This window comes from Dermacentor variabilis, chromosome 6 (assembly GCF_050947875.1).
Source record: "Dermacentor variabilis isolate Ectoservices chromosome 6, ASM5094787v1, whole genome shotgun sequence".
In the NCBI taxonomy this organism is placed as follows: domain Eukaryota; kingdom Metazoa; phylum Arthropoda; class Arachnida; order Ixodida; family Ixodidae; genus Dermacentor; species Dermacentor variabilis.
Window position 1 is genome coordinate 50806183 of NC_134573.1, and position 22554 is coordinate 50828736.

Consider the following 22554-nt stretch of genomic DNA (forward strand, 5'->3'; position numbering starts at 1 on the left):
GCTTCAAGGAGGCCAGAGGTGCCTAAATCGACCGCTGGGCTGATATCTTCCCATTGTATTAAAACATGCTCCATCGTTTCCATAACTTTACCGCAGCAAGCACATGCTTCTCCTTCCTTGTTGTATCTCGCTTTATAGGGACGTGTTCTAAGGCATCCTTATCTCGCGTCTAAAAGTCGTGAGCTTCCCTTTGCGTTATGCCAATTTTTTTCTTTCCTGATTTCGTATTTTCCTCCTAAGTAGTTACTCATGTCAGGTTTCTTTTCCATTGACGCCACCCATGAAATTATTTCAGCCCCTTTTGACGTTCTTTGTTACAGTGTTGCTCACCCTACGGGCCGCATACTTGCTGGTGAGCTTCCTAGTTCTTTTCCTCCACTGTCAATCAACGTTTCCCCTGTACAAATATCTCAGCACTTTCCCAGACCATTAACTTTCTTCCTCAGTCATATTCTCATATTCCTCAGTCGTTCTTCCTAATCAATTTTTCTGTGAGCTTCCCTCACTTCAAAACATGTTCAGCCCATATCAGCCTCGCCAGATTCATTTGTAGTCTTCCCATAGAGAAAGGAATACAACAAGAGCGGACACTCCCATAAAGCCCAGCGGCCGAATTGATTGCAGCGCGCCAAGCCGTGGATGTTAAAACCTGAAGCACACTCCCGGTTTCGGTTTTGTGCGCGCGCGTTTTGAGTAGTAGCTGGTGCGCGTCACGCCGGCTGTTTTTTTTTTCTCTTTTTTATTTTGCTTTTGCAGCAAATATATATATTTTTTCTTTATTAAATATTTATTTGCAAATCATATTAACTAAAATTGATTGCGAACGATCTTCACAAGGCTCCATTGAATATGTGCCACGTGAAATTTCACAAAGACGCAAGACACCTTGTGAAATGAGGCGAAATTAACGTTTATTTTATTCTTTATAAATGCTCGTCGCGGGCTTTCTGTGCCTTCATCCACCGTTGTGGCACCAGGTAAGCAGCAGTAGTTTCCGCAGGTAGCTCCACCAGACGACGTGAGCTGAAAAAATTACAAGCGTTATTTTGGTATTAACATGTAAGAATAATGCCTGTACAGGCGAAGCGTGCGAAAGTAGTGAGTGGGCGGCATTACAAACAAAAGCAGTTCGTATTTACACACACGGCTTAGAAAATACCACACTCATCCCAAGCAATACCGTACATAACACAAACAAATTCCAATCCCAAGCATTCGCCTCTTCCCAATACTTATTTCCTGCACTTTAATAGCACGAATGCGCAGGCAACGGCGCGTTTCGCGAACTTGGCTACAACTGACGCGACAGTACGCTACGAATACACAGAGGTGGCCACAACACAGGCTCTCAACCAGAGCATGCTGGACGGTCGCAGAATTTCTTCTACTCGCACTCAAGACAAAATGCGTGGGTGCCGTTCTGAAGACAGAATTTTCGAGTTACTAGTTCCTGGCGTTTGAGCTCCTTGGCTTATCTCTTGTGCGTTCTGCAAGCCCAAGCAACGCACTCCCGTGTTATCACTTTTGACGATTGCTCTTCGCGTTTTCGACAAGCGTGGGTACCGAAAGAAGGCTTAAGTTGTTGCGGGGACATAAAAATTGCCACAAACTTGTCGCAGAAGATTCAGTACGGCCAAAATAACTTTGTCACCATGGCCGAGCTGCTTTTCGCTGCGTCACAACAGGCGCGGCGAGCGGGCCTCATAACATAAATGTATCGAAAATAATTTTCAACAATCTTGGGCGTCAGGGAAAGAAAAGCGCCATGAACTTGTCAGCGAATTAAAGCGCGAAACCGCGCACCACGGCCTAGCTGATTTTCGCTAACCGAGTCACAGCGCCAGGCGCTCGACTGCGCTCGAAAGGTAGCCCAAAGAGTAATGAAATTAGTTTCAATAATGTTGGCAGCCAGAGAAAGCGCCAGAACTTGTCGCAGTAAAATTCAATACACGCGAAACTGCGTCACAGCACCCTGTGCACCAAAAACTACCGAAATTAGTTAAAATAATATTGGGGCTTATAGGAAGCGTCGCAAACATCTCCCAGTACGATTCTTTAATTCAAATTACCTGCTCCACGACGGCCACGTTGTTTTTCGTTAACTGCGTCACAAGTCTGGCCTAGGTGCCGGGCAGTAAGCCTAATTGCTTGAAGTGCGTCGCAGACTGTCGAACAAAGTTTCTCACCTTGCCGTAGTCCAATAGTGCAGTGCTGCCATGTCGAAGTTCCGAATGAACGCAATAATTCACCGGGAGGCCACCAAACCAGGCTAAATCCCAAAATAGAGAAACAGGCAGACGGGTGCCCGAACAGTCCAACGCTCAGATGCGCGGCTGGTCTCTCTCGCTTCGGCGGTGTGTCTGACGAATTACGCAAACATCTGGCTCGTCATTCGCCGGTTTCGCCTGTCGATAGGCAACGGAAGTAAGCCGCAAAGTTTAATTTAATTTATACGCAGATATCTTTGACTTTTCCGGGAACGAATAAAACAATTTCTGTTAATCTCATTTCACATTCTTCTTTTTTTTCGATGCTCGCGGCTCCAATTCGTCGATGTTAATACTATAGCGTGACGTGTTTCCTGTTTCCAATTTTCGCCGAGTGTCCGCTCTTGTTCAATCCCTTTCTCTATGGTCTTCCCTTGAGCGCCCAATGCGAGGCGTCAAAAACCTGCGCCTCCTGGCGGCTTCCAGGCATCTTAATATCTGGTAAGCTAGAATAGCTGTTGTGGTTCGCATTTTTTGGCAATGAATAGCTTTTATAAACAAATAATTCTGAGTGGATGGAAAAGAACATGTCTTCTTCTTGTCCCATTCTGCGTGCTTGCAATTTCAAATCGGGCTTCACATGGGAACTAGCTACCCGCCGTGGTTGCTCAGTGGCTATGGTGTTAGGCTGCTGAGCGCGAGGTCGCGGGATCGAATCCCGGCCACGGCGGCCGCATTTCGATGGGGGCGAAATGCGAAAACACCCGTGTACTTAGATTTAGGTGCACGTTAAAGAACCCCAGGTGGTCAAAATTTCCGGAGTCCCCCACTACGGCGTGCCTCATAATCAGAAAGTGGTTTTGGCACGTAAAACCCCATATATTATTATTATATGGGAACTAGCTGACGGCGTGCGGCCGCCGTCCTTGCCACCGCTCGCCCTCCCTGCTTGCCCACCGATACCGCAGATAGTGAGTGACCAGCTTTGGCTGTCTGTGATAAGTGTGAATATGGCTAATATAAGAAGCATAGGTTTGATAGGCGTCAAGGAAAGGAAGTCCCAGGAAAGCAAGTGAACCAAGCGCTACACGAAAATGGATGATTAGAGATATCGTACGCGCAAGTGCAGTGCGTGTTTCAAACACCGCGATATTCAGTTCTGCAAGGTTTTCCGGTTTCTTTTTTTTTTCCGAATAATGAGAATTCTTTTACGACTTTTCATAGCAGGTACTTGCTTTCCGTAAGTACAACAACTTTGTAGAACACTAAGTTTCTGCGGAAGCCTGAGAGACATACGGGTAGTGTCGCATTTTTCATTCTTTATGACGGTATCTAGTTTTTATGCTGGCGATGAATTACTCTTAATAATAGGTTCAGTTCTTGTTCGCAATTTTATTTGCTCACGTATATTGGCAACACTAAAATAGATAAAAGACAACATCGATATATTTCGTCGATTTTTAAGAGCCGTGACGTTGAAATCATGGGGAGATGTAATTCTTAGCTCAATTTTCATGTTCAGCTACTGGGACATTGCTGGAGATGCACGCAACCTCTTTTTACCAAACTTGGTACCACCGACTGCTGTAGGAGCCCCCAGAAGAAAGACAGCTTGACCAACTCTTAAGTGTAGGTATTTTCAGTACCATGGTTGCTTCTTCCGGAGACTAGAAAAGGACCAGAAACTTAAGCCTTTGAAGGGACAATCTGGCAACCTTGCTCACTTCATATGTACATGCCTTGAGCGAAATTTGCTTATGTAGTTTGACATTTTTACCTTGCGTCGAGTTATGTCACAGTAGCAAATGTGCGAATAAAGTTGAAAACTTTCAGCGCTTAAGTGCACGCACGTTTGACCGACTGATAAATGAGCAATCTTTATTTACTCCATACCTTTGTGGTGAAGCAGCGCACTGACAAAGACAAGGTGCAAGACATACAAGAATGCGCCACACTCGCTGTATACTTGCCTGTCTTCGCATTGTCTTTGTCAGTGCGCTGCTTCACCACCAAGGTTTGAGGATTAATCACCAACTAACCCAAATTTCCAAATTAGTGAACCTTATTTGCTCCACTTCTAAATGCGTGATGCTGGAAGGATGAAGGAGCGGCGGAAGGGTGTTCCTGCTAGCATCAGTGAACTTTCTGTGTTTTATTAACTAAATTAATCATACGGAAGGAATCACACAGAGGAAAACAAAATTCTCAAGATAAGGCGCCTTGTTCATGCGTACATAACGGCCGCGCTAGCGACGCTTGTCATGAACCCCCGAACAAATCATACCCGCATGCAGTAGAAAAGAGTGTCTTGCAAGCATGTTCCTCTCCCTTTCCTATTGGACGCGTCACGAATGGCGCCATGAATGCGTCGTTTTGTTTTGCATGTGGTTTAGTTCGAATAACATGCCCGGCAACCATCAATGGTGAAGCCCCAGCTGGCGTGTCATGTGGGCATGCGACCACGGGCAGTTTCGACTTCGCCATGAAGGTATAGAGTTACTGGAAGGAACTGAGGCGCTAAGCCGATGGGAGCTGCAAGTACGATGGTTCAGCCAGTATGAAAATGATGGATAGTGTATGGATTTCCATAAACGTAATCCTTCGAGCTTCGAACGGCTTTCTGACATGGCAAACTCATCATTTTCAACAAAGTGTTCAGTTCTAGATAAGTAAATATACAATATTAATATGGTCCGTGTGTAGCAATAGAGCACAAGGCTTGTAGCACTCAAGTAGCATATTGAAACAATTAAGCTACGAAAGCCTGCTTCGACAAGCGGCATACAGGCCTTAATAATTGCTTCCGGCTAAGCCAGCACGTTGAGACGCTTGGCGCGTTTTGATTGGGCAATTTGGCCACCTGGACAGGCAGCAGCGCTGCAACTAGCAGCGAGCATGCGTGCTCGGAAAGTCCTATTTCCTTGTGCATTTAGAAAAAATGTTAGAAAATTTAGGCTACTGAAGGCAGATAATTAAGCACCATGCACAAAAGCACAAAACGCCTGATGTCAGAAGGAAGAAGATCAGGCAAATTCACGTAGCAACGGCAATTGCCACCATGGCCCCTCCCGCCCCCCTCCTCCCCCTAGCCATAGTTCCCTCTAGTAATTATTGTCGGAAACTGTACCCCATAGATGGTTTCCGCGTCCGGTTTCATGTGCGAGAGAAGGAACCCGCGTGACTCGCATTAGCCAATCGGCTTCCTGGTGGGCCGACGCACGACAGAAAAGATTGTCCTATCGCTTTCAGATAAACTTCTTGCCTACTTGCAGCACTGACTCGGTGCTTGGTCAATGAGCACGCATATCGCGGCGAAACGTAAGCGGCACGAGTAACGCATTGAAGAACAAACGCTCAGAGCATAACTGCCTAGTCTACATTGCGGCTGAAGCGTACGTTTTGAAGATGATAGGCGACGATTTTGGCGCCTCCGCAAGTTCGGCAGCGGCCGACGAACTTCAGCGCAGGATATGTCTCGCCGCCGTTGGCGAACCCACCGCGGTCTTAACCGTGTACGACGCACTCTCGGTTTGGACGGACGACTGTTCCGGATACGACGTGCTCTGCGAGATTGGCAGTTTCTCCGTGGACGGAGTAAGCAGTGCGTATGTCGACGGTGCTGCACGAAAGAGGTACCTGCGGTTTCCAACCTCGTGGAGTCCTGGTTGGGATCTGAACACCGAAAATGAAGATGCGGTGCTCAGAAATAGGCTATCCTCGCTACCATCACCTGGGCTGCTCCACTGGGTTATCATCAACAAAGACAAAGTGGGGACTAGTTCATCGATGGAGAACATACCTTCGTCGGTCCAAGGAATGCACAGGTGAGTGTCGTGTTGTGCGTCGTTGTCTAAAGCGCACGCCGTTACGAACTGACTGGGTATGTGCTTAAATCACGGTATATAAGCTACCCTGCGTGCGTGGCGCATTGGGTTCACGGGTGTAGCAAGCGTCGGCTCACAGCGCACGCCTCCGCCCCGCCGCCTCAAAATTTCTCTGTATCAAGTTTTTGAGAATATGCAACACTTGCTATCACGGCTGCGCAACCACCAGTACCACATACATGTGATGCAAACGGGCGCCAAAGCACTGCGACGCGACAGGAGACGACCCCCGAATCTGCGGGATACCAGGCATAAAATGCAGTGCGACAACACTAACGTGGCATCCCCTCGCCAAAACAAGCAAAAAAAAAATGTTGTCTTTTCCACAGGTTGCGTTAGCCAGTTTGTTCCCTTTGTCACGTCGCAGGCTGGCTGGAGGGCAAATGTTTGATGAATTAGCAGCGTGTCTATTTCGGCTATTTGGGTATCAATTACCTTGGGGGTACAGCGCAACACTTTAACGGGGACGTAGAAAACACTGTGATAAGAGTTGACTTCCAACTGAGCTTCTGTCCCTAATCTTTAAAAAATTCGCATTAAAGATTCATCATTAGATTGTTATCGCATATGAATAATTGGTATACCTCGTAAAATTATTGAACGCGTTTTATCTTCGAATAGTGTAAGTTCCTTGAGTTATTAATTTTTCTGTAATGCGCAACATGGTTCTGGTAACAATTTCATCGCGTGAAACAGTCTTTCGCCAAATACTTTCGTGCCATTTTCAGTCCTCCCTCATACTTTCATTGCATGTTCCTTTACTTCCGCAGAGCGTTCGATAACGTTTGCCGTAAACTGCTTTCTAAGGTTAGTTTGCTAACATGAGACTGCAAACTTATAACCTTTACAGCGAATAACGTTATTTCTCCGTTACGTCACGTTAACTCCAGATTACCATGAGGATAGATTGCAGAGCCTCATTTTATTAACTTACATTAATAATTTGCCTCCTTGTGCGTCCTGTAACGTTCACTTTTTCACGGGCGACGGTTCTATATACTGAGAAATAAATGGCCATAACGATGCTAACATTGCGACGCGACATTGACGCCATAAACAAATTGTCATCTCTGGCTATTCAAGCTGCACTGTACTAAGTACAAATCTTAGATATTTCAAATGATTCTGCAAATAATGGTTCATTTGAGTCTGTAACATGCTACCGATAAGCTGGCGCTCATATTACTTCTGATCTTAACTGATCAGTTCACGTTACCAGCTTCAATGCCAGGGCTAACGGTAGATACATTTGTCGCAACCTCCGCACATCCCCTAGGTGTCCTGAATTCATGCCTTATAAAATATTAATCCAGAGTCAACTAGCGTACTCTGCGGATCTCTGGGATCTTGAAACATACCCCCGCAGGGGCGTGCGCGTAAGCAGGCGTTTGGTGTGTTGCGGCACCATATACTCGCGCACACGAACGTTGGACCCTTCCGCGTGTAGCCGTGCTCGGCTTAGCCGTGTCCGGGTAAAGGGAGATCCTGGGGCTTCAGCCGACGCCGAGTGTTCGAACCTTTAAGGCCCCCCGGCGGAGGCAACACACCTCTTTGGCCTCTGCTTCATGTAGACGGCACCACCGGACTGACCCACCCGAGGGAAATCGGCAGTCGTCTTTTCCTGTCCCCCTCTTCAATCTTTTTCTGTCGTTAACTTTCAATCTTTCCTATGTTCTACTCATTTATTCTTGCTTCAGAATTTCCGCGCTGCAAGGGTTAACCGTGTGTAATACATTCAACTTTGGGTATATATATTAGGTTATCGTGGTGGTGTATTGTTGGCGTCTGCAGGTTTCTTGGAACCTGTAGCGCACCCCTTGTTGCGCTCGGTGGTGGGTGGCTACCACCGCCACCGAATTTTGAAACCATTCAAGGGCAGAAGCGTTCCCGCGACTTTGAGATCGGCCTCTGCAGAGAGGATGCACAGAAGCAACTTTCCAGTTCTTTTTAAAACCAAGCGAAGACACATTCCCGAAATACCACGTTCTTCACACTGAAGGCAACACCGCCGTTGGAAAACTGTCACCATTCGTAGTTTTTAAACATTTAGCAAACACAATTGGACCTGGTTACAAGGCCTGAAAGATGGATCGAGGAGACTTCCTCCTTGAACTGACAAAGAAAAATCAAATAGAAAATCTCGCCGAACTCACCAGTATTGGTGACAACAAAGTGACAATATCTCTACGCCGCTCACTCAAGACAAGCAGGGGAGTTATGTCAGAAGATTTCCTGAACCTCAGTGATGAAGAGTCCCTCGAAGGATTTCAGGAACAAAACTTAATTAATGTACAGAGAAACACACTACGAGGAAATGACCAAGAGATGGCGACGAAACATGTGATATTGACATTTGGTAGCAGCACTGCGCCTAGTTCACTCCGCGCAGGATATTTGAAAATCAACGACATACCGTACATACCGAAACCGAGGCGGTGTTTCAAGTGCCAGAGGTTCGGGCATGCACCAGAATCATGCAGAGGCAAAGAAACATTCGCGAAACATAGTGCCGATTACAATCCTTATGATAACTGGAATGCTTCCGCACTATGTGTCAATTCCAAGGGGAATCATCCTGCTTACTCGCGGAGTTCTTACTGAAAAAGATAAGAAATCATCAGAATCACAGTAAAGGAATAGATTTCATTCTTTAAAGCGAGGAAAAGGCTAGGGTACTTACCTCAAGTAAGCTATGCCAGCGTGACGCGGTAGGCGGCAGCGCCACACCTGTTTCAGGAGCCTACAGGGTCCACGTCTTTCCTTCCTTCCATGCCCCCCCCCCCTTGGCGGTCGCAGCAGCCAGTGCTGCTCCATCATCATCGAAGACGGGCCGGCAGACGGGACTGCCACCGGGCCCAAAGGTGAACCGAACCCGAGGGCCCGGGATTCGCGTCTCGGCGCCTGGCTCTCGATCGTCCATATTTGAAACGGAACAGCGCGTTTTTCACGGGGACAAGCAGGGAGAAACGACACGGCAACGACAACACAATATGTCTTACCAACTCGCCCAAACGTCTGTTTTATCCAGAGCCTCGGAAAAGGCAATGGAGGTCGTTCCGAAAACCCCGGCGTCATTGATGCCAAAAATCTGCGCTCCTTGAAACGCTCTAAGAGGGAGAAACGTATTGTAACTCTGCCGAGAAAGCGACAGGTAACCGACGGTAACCACCCTTAACGCGAGTAATGAACTTTTTAATATGTCACCTAAAACTACTCAGCTCACACAAATGTTTTTTTTTTCAATTCCAATAGAATGGCTTTCATCTTTTATTTTCACAATCTAGGTGACATCAAATACATCCTAAATAAGTTATCATCAGTAGCATTCTGCCTTCAAGAAACAAACCTAGGGCCAAAGAACAGTCAATTGCCTAAATGTTTTACCGTTGTCCGAAGGGACCGCAAACACTCTAGCCGTTTGTCAGGAGGAGTCGCCATAGTCGTTCAGGACGGCGCCCCTACACGAAATGTTCAGTTGAATGACTTTCGAGGCTGTCACCGTCCCCGTTATATCGCATAAAACCATCCCCATCTGCTCACTTTAGGTTCCGCCCTATACTCATTTTACTACTAGGCATCTGGAAAACCTAATACACCAGTTGTCGGAGCCTTTTGATTTAGTAGGAGATATTAATGGCCATTGTACCCTCTGGGGCAGCGATAGAACATACCAAAGAGGGCCAGTAATCAATGATTTTATTTTGTCTAACAGCGCATGTCTTTTAAACTCGGACTGACCAACGTAGTTTTCGCCAAGCTGAAGCAAATTTAGCTGTCTCGATTTAGCCTTCTGCTCTTAGTCTGTCTTTAGTGATCTTAAGTGGGAAGTACTCGACACCTCATATGGAAGTGTGGTCATTTGCGGCATTTATCAAGCTATTATCCACATTACCTACCATAAACTCTAAGCCACGTCTCTGTAAAATGCATCTTGCCGACTGCCCGCTTTTCGTGAAATATGCCAAACCCGAAGAAGTCTTTTGAAATGAACTCAGCGTAAATAAAATTAATGAAAAGTTCACTACAATTTTGATTTCAGTGGAAGAAAAGACAATACACCTGGCATCTAGCCTTGTGCGCAAAACAAATTTACCCCTGGTTGATTCCTGAGTGCGCAGAAGCAAAAAATACTTCAAATAGGGCCTGGGGCATATTATGAAGACACCCCAGAAATATCAGCCTCTAAAACAGGCCTAAGGCAAAGCACGATTTAGCAGAAGGCAGGCAGAAACATTTCTGAGAAAGAAATACATATCTTCAATAAACTGTTCCATCACATCTAAACGAATGTGGGAACCAGGTTGTAAAGTTTCGGGGAGATTAATCATCTTATACAATATCGTCACTGACAAGTCCAGACACACAAACAGTACAAGAACAGGCAGATATACTTGGTGAATATTTTTGTGGTGTATCTAGTTCAGTGAATTATACAAAATAATTTTTACAGTAGTCTGCTGAAAAACGGAAGCTGCCCACTACTGGCGCGTCAAATGAAATGCTCAATTCCCCCCTCCCCTCACACAGCAAGAAATAAACAGTTCTTTCTTCAAGGAAAAACACAGTGCCAGGTCACGACCGCATTCACTACGCCATGCTTGCTCATCTATCTCAAGCGTCTGTAGAAGCTCTCCTTAAATTTTCCAACATATTCTGCGAATCTGCTTTAATACCGGAAGAGTAGAAAAGGCAATAATTGTTCCATTTCTCAAAGCTGCTAAGTCTCCAACATCCACAAGCAGCTACAAACCCGTTGCCCTCACGAGCCGTTTGGCAAAATCATATGAAGGCATTATCAATATAAGACTCTCATTTATTTTAGAATCAAGAAACGTTATAGACCCCCACAAGTATAGATATAAAAGGGGTTGGTCAGCTACTGACCATCTTGTCCATCTAGAACATGAACTTCGATGTGCATTTTTTACACAAACCACACTGTATTACAGTTGTCTTCAATTAAGAGAAAGCCTGTGATACCACATGGAAATATGAAATTTTCAGAGACCTGGCTGACCTCAGCATCCGTGGTAAAATGTTGAACTGCCTAGCTGATTTTATGTCAGAACATTTCAGGTTCGTCTGGGCTCAGTACATTCCGATACAATTACACAGGAAAATGGCGTTTCGCAAGATTGTGTTCTCAGCACGACAATCTTTATTGTAAAAATGAACTCAGTTAATAAGATAATACCGACGTCTCTTATGCACTCTGTATACGTAGACGATGTCCAAGTGGGTCGCCGCGCCTCAAGATAAACTTACACAATGGGCTAACAAAAATGGTTTCTGGTTCTCCACACAGAAAACTGTTGCTGTTTTGTTCTCTCAGAAACGAGGTCTACACAGTGATACAGTCCTAACATTGAATAACGCCATACTGCCGGTGAAAGAAGACTAAGTTTTACGAGTAACCTTTGACACCAAACCAAACTTCCTAGCTCACATAAAAGCAATGAAGATAAAAACAGATAAAACGCTAAATATCCATAACGTTTTGTCTCGTAAGCATTGGGGTTCCGACCGAACGTGCCTTTTACGTATCTACCGGTCTCTTGTGCGCGGCATTCTAGATACGGCTGCATGGTTTGTGGCTCAGCCAGGCAGTCTTACATTCGGCGACTTGATCCAGTACATAACCTGGGACTGTGGTTAGCAAGTGGTGCCTACCGAAAATCACCTGTCCAAAGTTTACTCCTTCACTGTAATGAACCCCCCTTACAGCAGCGCAGAGCGTTACTCACTTTTTCCTATGTGCTCAAAGTTCAGTCATCACCACAACACATATGCTACAACATCGTCACACAGTGCAACTCACGACTGCACTACACAAAGAAACCGAACATTATTAAGCCGCTTGTCCTGCGATATGAGCAATATTTTTGGGAGTATGAGATCCGTCTCGAAGTCCTCCAGATTGCTAAAAAACCACGAAGATTGCCCCGTGGTACGATTTCACAGTTATGTGACTGGACATTGGCACATTTAAAGAAAAGACACCCGACACCAACATATTATACAAGAATTCCGTGCTCTTTAGGACAAATATCAAAATAACATGAATTCGACACTGATGGCTCTAAACAGAACACGAGGGTCTTGGGGCAGTAACAGAAAACTGGGAAACAAATATTCGTCTACCAAAACATGCCTCTACTCTCGCTGCTGAAGTTTATGACGTTTGCGTTGTAGTTAAAACGATTATCACTGGCGAACACAACAACAGTCACATACACTGATTCCTCAAGTACAGTGAAGGCTCTAAATCTGAAATCTGAATGTGAACCCATGCTAGGGGATATACTAAACATGGTTGCGCTTAACAAATACGGGAGATAAATTCGTTTCTGCTGGATACCAGGTCAGGTCGGCATACCGGGTAACGAAGCAGCTGATAGATGTGCATTCATGGCAGCCTGCAAAGACATAATAAACACAACACTTCCATATAAAGATAATATCCGTGCCATTAGGAAGGCCTTAACGTCAAAGTGGCAACACGAATAGGACCATTTTACAAACAAGCTACATCCCACTAAACCCGTATTTGGTGAATCGAAGTCGTGTAACCACCAGGAGTGGTTCCTTTAAGTAGTACTATGCCGACTACGCATTGGGCACACGCACCTCACAAAGAATTATTTACTTACGAAAGAGGACGCGCCAACTTGCGAAAAATGCCAAGAACCACTAACAGTCATGCATATATTACTCACATGCACACACATTGAAGTAGAAAGACGAAATATTTTGCACAACCCATATAAGTACATACCTTTGCATCCTGCTGTAATTTTAGATGATTAGATAGTCCCATTACCTGACGTACGTAAATTCCTAGACACTGGCTTTTTACAGAAAATATAGATTAACACAGCCTTTCGCCTATGAAATAGTAATATAAAACACCTTTTCTTTGGCACAGCCTTAGCCGCTTTTGCGCCACTAAACCACGTTTAACTAACTTAACACATACCGATTTCATAGTACTGAAATTGATCAGAATAACTATTCTCGTTTGGTTCTCAATTGCTATCGCCGTACAGCAAGCATAACAGAAATTAAAAGTAGCTGCAACGCAGCTCTGCAGCAATTCATCGTAAATTTCCACTTTCATGCTTATTCCGTAACATACACTACCATCCAGCTTAGCGCAATCATATAATTAATCTCCTTTCATAAATGTCTACCATCCTCATGAAGTGAGAGCTGTTTTGGGCCAAGCACAATCAATCCTATCAGCAGGCTCTCATCCCGCGTATTTCATCGAACGTGCTGCGGCGTTGCATCGAACGCGGCGCGATACAGTGCCGTGGCTGTTATTGGGGGACTTGAGTGTTTATCCTGCGCATGTTCAAGGCGAGGTGACAGTTTTCTTCGTTGCTGTGACACGGCCTGTAGCTCCAGGAGGAGTTCGAAGGACACCTGCTGGTGTTCACTTCAGTCCTCCCCAGCAGGTCGGCAGCAGCGGCGTGCATAGTTCCAGCTCTCGCCTTTCACAGGCAGTGTAGGCTCCCGTTTACAGCAAGTTCTATTGCAGCTGAGCTCGCAGGGCTCTACCTGGCTACCGACCTCCTTGCTGAGCATCCTCCCCAGCAGCCGGTGGCGATGTTGTGCGACTCTAAGTCAGCGCTCCAGGCCTCTATCAACCCACGGCGGGCAGGACTTACAGGGGTGCCGCTGCTTGCCAAAGTAACGGCCCTAGCCACCGCCTGAATCGAAATATCCTTCCACTGGCCGCCCTCACATGTCCGGGTAGCCAGCAACAAGGATGCGGATACCTGTTCCAAAGCTGCCCAACATGTTAGTCCTGGTTACCAGAGGGATAGCGGCTTCGGAGTACATGAGATATCCGCTACGGTTCCTGCTTACCTCCATTCACCCGGACCTTCGAGTGGCTAGTGGCAGGTCCCGCACGCCGCTTCCAGAGAACGGCCTCTCCACAAGAGACCGTTCCACGTCCTGCGCTTAAGGAATGGCTGCACCGGGACTGCGGCCCAGCTGTACGCCAAGGGCCGCATCGTGTCAGCTGCCTGCAAGAAGTGCGGGAACCCCGAGACTCTGGAGCACGTTCTCTGTGCGTGCCCATCCTTGACGCAGAAGGGCTGTACAGTTTTCAACATTTGCAGACGCCATGGCTTTCCAGCGGCCACATAGATTGGCCTACTGTACCCGGTGTGTTGCCGGCTCCCTGCGCTGCGAAGCCTGCTGGAGTTTATAAGTTCCACTGCAATAGACGCCCTGTAAGCGCCCGCTACAACGCCGGCCACTTTACTGAGGACTGCCACCTGTCGCGTATAATGCAGTCTATTAGGCACCCATCCTCCAACTTGCTCTATCATCTTTCACTTGCCACTTCCTCTCCCCTGACGACGCTTCGCCGTGCTCCCTCACGGGTGGCAGAATCAAGCGTCTTTCGTTTCTTTAGATCACTATCATCATCATTATAATCGCGGCCTCTAGGCTAGATGGAATAAAGACGTTTCACAAGTACGTCTCGGCGTCTTGTCGCAGTGAACTGGCGACGGGGAGGGGATGCTGCAAGGTGCACTGAAAATGGCTACATCGGGCGCAACACTTCGCAAGCTGCCGGAGTTGGACCCGGACACCGAGGACTACCTATAAGCTCGAGGTGGACAAAGCCTACCTCGAGCTTTTCCAATCCTTCATCGCCGCCAACGACATTACAAGAGAAAAGAAACTACACGTCTTCTTGACTACAATTGGCGAAAAGGCTTACGGAACGCTCAGGAGCTTGCTTCTTCCAAGGACGCCCAGAAGGTGTCATTCGAGGACGGCGTTGGTGAACTGGAACCGCACTACACTCCCAAGAGTTCCGTGGTGACGGAAAGGTATCGCTTCCACCGACGAAAACAAGTATGAAAGCGTGACCGACTTCGTTGTCGTCTCAAGAAATTGTCAGCAACGTCCGCGTTCGGCGCGTTTCTAGAGGAAGTTCTGCGGGACCGAATAATCGCTGGACTTCAAACAGATGCTATACGCTGCCGACTGTTAACCACGCCTGGCGCTCAACTAACCTGGGAACCGGCCTGCACCATTTTTGTGGCTATGGAAGTCATGTCGAAAGACAGTCAGCAGATGGCCTCGACGAGAAGCGAAGTCCTCGCTGCGGACGTCTCCGACCTTCACCGACGAAGACAGGTAACAGGATGGCTTCAGCAAGCAAGTGTTGGCAAAAACACCTAGAGCAACGCGTTGGCGAAGGCAGTGGCAAGTTCAATGGTGTGATGGCCAGGCATCTATAATGCTACAGAACAAGTGGTACGCCAATGTAAAGCTTGCCAATCTGTGCTCCCTTTGGTGCCGCCAGTACCCTTGTGTTAGTGGCGAGTGAGCGACTGTCCGTGGGAGAGGGTGCACTTAGATTTTGCAGCTAAAGGGACTATAGTATTGACCGCTGTGGATGCATATTCGAAATGGTTCGAAGTGAAAATTATGCGTTATAGGACAGCTATGAAAACAGTGGAACATGTACGTTCTGTTTGCATCGCATGGGCTTCCAGCTGAGATTGTTAGCGATAACGGCTCTCAGGTTGTTACTGCATATTTTGAACTATTCTTGAAAGCGAACAGCGTGAAACGTACGCTCACGCAACCGTACGACCCACAATCAAACGGCGCGGCCGAACGAGCAGTACAAACTGCAAAGCAAGCGCTTCTTAAGCAGCTACTAAAAGATGAAGGGAAAGGGGAAATGCGATCGTTGCAGCACAGAATTGAGAACTTTTTGCTTTCTTACCACACAACGCCCCCGTACATTCAAGGGTAAAACGCCCGCTGAACTCTTTCTGCGACGCAAACTGTGAACTCGGCTAACATTGCTCCAATCATATCTTAGGAGTGAACTGCTGGACAAGGTGGAAAGAGTGAGTACTAGAGACAATTGGCGGGGTATGTCGTGATATTTTCTGCCGGTGATTCTGTTTTTGTGCGCTCAGTGCGAGGTGAGGTTACTAAACAGTTGCCCGGAAAAGGGGGGGGGGGTGACACGAATGAAATCGCCATTTACCGAACGGTCCATTGTTAAAAGGAACGCCGGAGCGCGTGGCGTCTGCTCTGCTCCATTAGCCGGCGGCGGCAACGAACTTCGCGCAGGCGCAGTGAGCGCAGTGGGCGGTGCTCTTTCGTTGTCTGCTACTGTATGCCGCCGTACTTCGGATCTTCGAAAAGGAAACCGTTCACGCGTTGTTAAAGTTGGCCGCAGACTGCCTGGTCATGCTCGGATAGCTAGCCCTTGCAAGGTTGAAAGAGAATTAGATGGTGCAAAATATTACCTTGGTTATTTCTGCCATTTAAACTCCCGAGGCAAACACGAAACATTTCCAGACGTCTCTGTGGCGCAACTGTATTAGAAGGCACTTCTGCATATTTGCGTTGCTGGTGTCCATAGGCTGAACAAGCGCCTTTAAAGAGCATTGAATAGAATTCACAGTGGTAAACTTGATGGGGAAACGTATTAGTGTGTGTAATGCGTTAGGCTACCGCAGTTGCAGAAACGTTACTAACTAGCGGATGCTGAAGTATAGCACCATGGTAAATTGTCCTAAAGCTTTAGGTTGTGAACGTTTACAAATGGTGCCATTCTGATCATGGTAGCCATATTAGGGTATGCGTTCAAAATACTGATTGCTATAACCTTTTTGTTGGGACTTCACGTCAAAGGTGCTGTTAGAAACTTCTGCCATCTTATTGGGCTTTAAGAAAAAAGTCACGTCGCCGTTTGCCTCCCACACTGCCTTCATTCTTGAACGAATATTTGCATACAAGGCTTCACAGAAGGAAGCATTTTGCTTCAAACGCTCCCATTCGGCGTTGACAGCGCTCCAAAGCCTGCCCGCGGAGAGCCCATGCAGGCACTGACTTGCTAGAGCCTTCTTCCTAGTCCGCAAAACGTTTTATGTGGGGTTCAAGACAGGAGACTGCGATGGCCAGCTCAGAACTTCCACTTGATGTCGCTGGAGAAAAGTGATAGAGCTTTATTTGCCGTATAGAGAGGGGAGTTGCCGTGTTGAAATCGGAAGTCATGAGGCTGGGAAGGACCATTTGCAGCATGAAGGAGGGCAACTTGTTCGATGACGTCACAGTATTTGACTGCCGTGAATTTTCCTTCCAGCCTGACGAGAGGCCCGAGGACATCCTTTGTCATGCAGCCTTACATGCTGACGACTGTTCTTTCGCTTGCAGCGAGCCGCTGGATGTATTCCGGCCTGTAGCTGAAGTATGAAATAACGGAGGTTCAGTAAACACATCCTATCATTTACAATGCGCGCCATGAGGCAATGGAAGTCGTGGATCTTTTCATTAAACTGGAAGTTCTTGCGTACTCAATGCTGCATCGCGTTCAGTATCGCTCCACTATAAATAATGTTCAGCTTGTTACACGCAAAGCATTTTACAGAATGGAACTATGGAACTACAAATTGCTTCGGAAAACTCGAACCACAAGAAATGACACTGCTCTTCCTGGTTTGTCTCCGGCATAAGAAGCTCCTGGAATGTAATGTAGTGTGATGTGCCATCGTTGATGCCATTGCTACATATTAGCCACCATTTGTATACATTGCGACCAGAAAAAAATCGTCCGCACGTTTTTCAAGCTACTATTCAAATAATTATTTGGGAGCAGTTTGCCCTATTGTCAACCGTGATAGGCCCCGCGTGATATGACAGGCAGGATTCCGTAAATGACACTACATATTATTTTATGAAACATCGCTCCCTTTAACAAACTCGTCCAGGAATTCTCAGAAATGGAGAGGCGAGTTTACAATTATCAATAATGAAAACGAAAAATCGTGCAAGGAGCAACATTATAATAGTAAAGGTATATATTACCGAGGGCAGTCAGGGCGTTAATGCTTTTCTGGCGCCGTATTATGAAACGTTCACCTTCGGCGATAGTTTCGCCGCCGTGGTAGTCGCGTTCAATGAATCAAGCGAATGCTTGCCCGTGACGTCAGCGTGCTACCAATACGCGCTGAGCAACGCTTTGAGAGAGCGCACCGTGCGAGTCCAGAGCAGTTGGGGTGTTTCCGAGTGTAGTGGCCGCATTACGGCTTCTGCGCACTGACTACTACTTGTTACGGCTGCTTTAGGTAAAATAAATTGAATAAAGAAGTGTAAAACGTTTCGATTTAAATTAATCAACAAATATCGCCGTAGAACAATGCGTGTAAGGCGCCACCAATAAGGCTACTATAAACTACCACCTACATTATCCCTTATCTGTACTACACTCCACCACCAACCGATCGCCAAAAGACGTGTTCTTTAATTCAATATATGTCAAGAGCACCCATCGACACCATGACGTTAAAATGACAAAGGCCGAAACTGCTAGATGGCGCTGTTTATTTTCCGGTTTTCCTAAAACTTCCAGTCCGGACACGCCGTTGGTGGAGGCGTGGCCAAGGCGATAGTCTCGCGGAAGGCGTACGTTTTAGAATACGGGCCCTGGTAGCAACAGGTGGTAAAAGTAGACTCGTCATTGAAGACGACCCTCTTCCAATCCTGCGCCGTTCAGCCTGCCTGACGCTGCGCAAACTGGAGCCGATTCTCCTTGTTAGCGGTGCGAAGGAGAAGCTTCTGTGCAGCTGTCCTGCTTTTTAACCTAGCCTGATACAAGCGCAGCTTCACAGTTGTCGTTGAAGCGTTTAGTCCAAGGCTTTCTTTGATATCTTGAACAGAAGCACGAGGTCTACAGCCACAGCAGCTACAATGGCGAGGTCTTGCGCATGGCTCTCGGACCGACGCCGTGGCTTACTAGGAGCGTCGGTTGCTCTCATAAGATTGAACAATTCTATTAACTGTTTTGAGCGGCCTCTCATTAAACCTTAATATAGAGCGTTGCCTCTACTTCCCTAGCCACAGTTCAACAGTACGCTTACTTTCATCGTATGGCACTCGATCCATCGTAGAATAGCGGGAGTCGAGTTGCGTAGTAAACGTTTTCTGTAGTGGGCGTTACTTTTGTATTGATAAGGTGAAGAAAATACTGCAGTCTCATTGTGGCATTCATCTGATTCTAGATCAATTCTATCACTTTTGTTCCAGCTGCAAAAAAAAGTGGATGCTATCATACAGGTACTACGCTGCTCGTATAGTTCCTGCATGAAAGCATCCGCGACGATCATTCTTCGCGACAAACAAGCATTCTTCGCGACGATCCGAAACGTGGCGGCAGTTGTTAGCAGAAGACGAAAGAGCATCGCCAACTACGCTCACTGCGCCTGCGCGAAGCTCGTGGCCGCCGGTGGCGGAGCAGAGAAGCCGCTCCGTGCTCCGGTGTTCCCTTTCACAGTGGACTGCTCTGTACATATTTGGTACTCGTCGGAAGCCGTGTGCGATACGTACATACATGCCGATCATTTGAGGTCTTTTCTGGAAACAGACAAGAACTCTGAGCATCGTGAAACTGATTTGTCGCAAGCTGCGGAAATGCTTCAGCCAAGTTCAGCAGAACCACCGAATGCCCCTCTAGTACATCAAGCAGAAGCAGCACCGAGCCCTGACACTTCCGCACCGATCACCGTCAGAAGGTGCCGAGAGCGATGGCCTCCGGACCATTACGGTTATAGCCACTCGTAAAATAGGTGGGAAGGAGCGTTGCATCGAACGCGCGACAGAGTTGCATCGAACGCTTGGCGACGTTGCATCGAATACGCTGCGGGATGCCTTAGAACACGCACCCATAAAGCGAGATATAAGAAGGAAAAAGCATGTGCTTGCTGCGGTAAAGCTAGGAAAACGACGGAGCATGTTTTATTAGAATGTGAAGACGTCTACCCAGCGGTGGATTTAGGCACCACTGACCTCCTTGAGGCCCTGGGGTTCAGCGGGAGCAGTGGTAAAGCAAACATGTGCGCAATAGGCATTAGTAAGAGGCGAGTGGAGCATTGGTGGAAGAAAGGTAGGGAAGCGACAAAAGACGGAGACGTACAAAAGCACAGTTCCCAATAGGGGATCAGAAAAATTGGGCATGGTAGTTCAGTGTCTTTTTTCTTTTTTCATTGTTTAACCTAGGTAGGACATTAGGCACTATAATAGCAAGAGCTTGGTGGCGCAACCCACTGCCCCGTTCGAAAGGGGACGCTCATAACATCCATCCATGTGGCGTTGCATGGAACGCGCCGCGAGAGAATGCCGCAGCACGTTCGATGCAACACCGTGTAGCCGCCATGGTGACGTAGTGGCTTTGGCATTATGCTGCTAAGTCAAAATTTATTGTAATTTAATTCGCGTCAATGCGCGTCCGCATTGAAAATGCGGGCAAACGAAAGGAGCCTGCAAAACCAAGCATGCGAACGAATACGTTAAAGTGACACTAAAGGGAAAAATGATTTCTTCTCTATTAGTAAATTACGCTTCTACAACACCAAAAACACCGCTCTTACAACAATAAGACGTTTGGTAAGCCAGAAAAAGCGCAAGAACAAAATACGGGTGGCGACGCCTACTTAAGTTCCGGCACCTGGGGGCGGTGACGTTTGGATTTTGATGGGATCTTCTAGGGCCTACTAATTATATATATAGCGGTACATATTGACTGCATTGTGTTCTAAAGGAACCAAATATTAAACATCGCAAATTTCGGGAACCTTTATTTAGCCAACGCAGGCCAAATGGGAAAACATACTTTGGAATCCCCGACGTCACGCTGACGTTCCGGCGCTGGGGTTTCGGCGCCAAATTCAAATACTGATACTTGGACCTTTTTCTCGTCTAATAATCAAACCATTTCTTTTTTAAAATGACTGCCGAAAGGGTTCTCAAACAATGCTGCATTAGTCTAAACTGATTTATTGTTTCGCTTTAGCGTCCCATTATTATATAGGGTGTTTCACGTAACTTGTGCCAAGCATTTAAAGCAAACGATTAGTTGCAGATGAAGGAAACCAACGGCATGTGGTTTGCCGACATATGCCTCTCCTTATAGTATACTTAAATTCAGCCTAATTAATGACTAAGATTAATTATGCAACACTTTAATCATTTTAGAGCCAAGTGCGTTTCGTTGGGTTGTAGAGGGGCTTCAGACGCGACCGATCCACTTTTTCGTCGCAATGCATTCATGCTGCTTCGCGAACTCTTTCGGCTTTTAAAGAAAGCCCGCGAAATATGACATAAAGCCACGTGACTGCGCCGAGCCTGACGCTTATCTGGGACGTCGGCGCTTCATTTTGGTGTGCCACCACCAAAGATGCTGACGCACTGTGAAGCCGATGCCGAGAGCCGCGGCCGCTCACTTCGCTTCAGTCCGCATGCACGGTTATTCGCACGCGCTATGCGAAGGCGCGGGTCGCTCTCCACCTCCGACAAGTTGCTTTTTCATCCACTTTCACTGCCTATAACATCTACTTTATTTAATTCAGTTAGTAAGCGCAAATAACTTCCCCTATGTTGTCCATTGGTTTCTTTCTTGGCTTCTTATATGATTAATAAACACCGGGCTCCTTGGTTAACCCCCTTTCTCGTTCACGCACAAACACGCATATGCATGCATACATGCATGCACGCGCATGCACGCACGCGCACTACTGATGATGATATAGTCCGAACAACTGCCCACGAATTTATTCTGTAGAACAATGACGTGGAAATTTGTCTAAACGTAATCACGAGCGAGTCCTAAGGGGAGTGTTGTATAGTCGGAGTTAGTCGATGAGACGCTATCGGTCACTAGGTCTGCGACTAACTGAAGCCTGCTAGTCCAAATAGGACTGAGTCTTGAGTAAGTTGATTCAAATAAATTTATGTGACGGCAAACTGTCATTGAGGAACTCGCGGTAAGGTTGAAAAACCGTGCATGTCCTTCTAGCGAATAAATGAGGATGAGGAAATAAATTACGGAGAACCGGTGACGACGCCACCTTCAAGTTAAGATTGAAAAGGCTTTGGCTCAAGCTAGTCAACTGTTTACGTTCGAGTTGCACCTCATGACATTTTGAAAGAACGAGATTCAACCTAGAAAGTTGCAAAAACTCCTCGTGTGCACGAGCAGTCCATTTGTAATTGCACGAGCAGTCCATAGTGTAATTTGTAACGTGTCACGACGTCGACATTCAGATATTTGAGGGGAAGCCTTGAGTGCAAGTCTGGGGCATTCATTTGCTCCACTGCTGGTAAGGTTTTCCCAGCAGAACAAATCAAATGCGTATGTAGTCAAGCTATTTTACGAGTTTATTGGCACCTAATAGAAGTATCCCAGTTGAAAATGACAACAGAGGTTGTTTTCAGTACTACAGAAATTTCTGTTGTACAACAGGATTTTTCTGTAGTAACTACAGATTCCTGATGGAGCGACAGACTTTTCTGATGTACAACAGACATTTCTTGTTGTGACTACAGAAGTACAGTCTGTCGTATGTCTGTTGTTACAACAGAAAGCTGATGCTCTACAACAGATTTTTGTAGTACTACAAAAAAATTTGTCATCACTACAG

General features: G+C 46.6%; 1 protein-coding gene across 1 annotated transcript in view; it reads left to right on the plus strand.

The window, feature by feature from the left end:
- The first annotated feature begins 5411 nt into the window (after positions 1–5411).
- LOC142584161 (decapping and exoribonuclease protein-like) overlaps positions 5412–22554 on the plus strand; it is a 55464-nt gene continuing 38321 nt past the window's right edge. Inside the window, exon 1 of the mRNA XM_075694330.1 lies at positions 5412–6031. Coding sequence (XP_075550445.1) covers positions 5613–6031 — 419 coding nt within the window. The 5' untranslated portion in view covers positions 5412–5612. The remainder of the gene's footprint in view (positions 6032–22554) is intronic.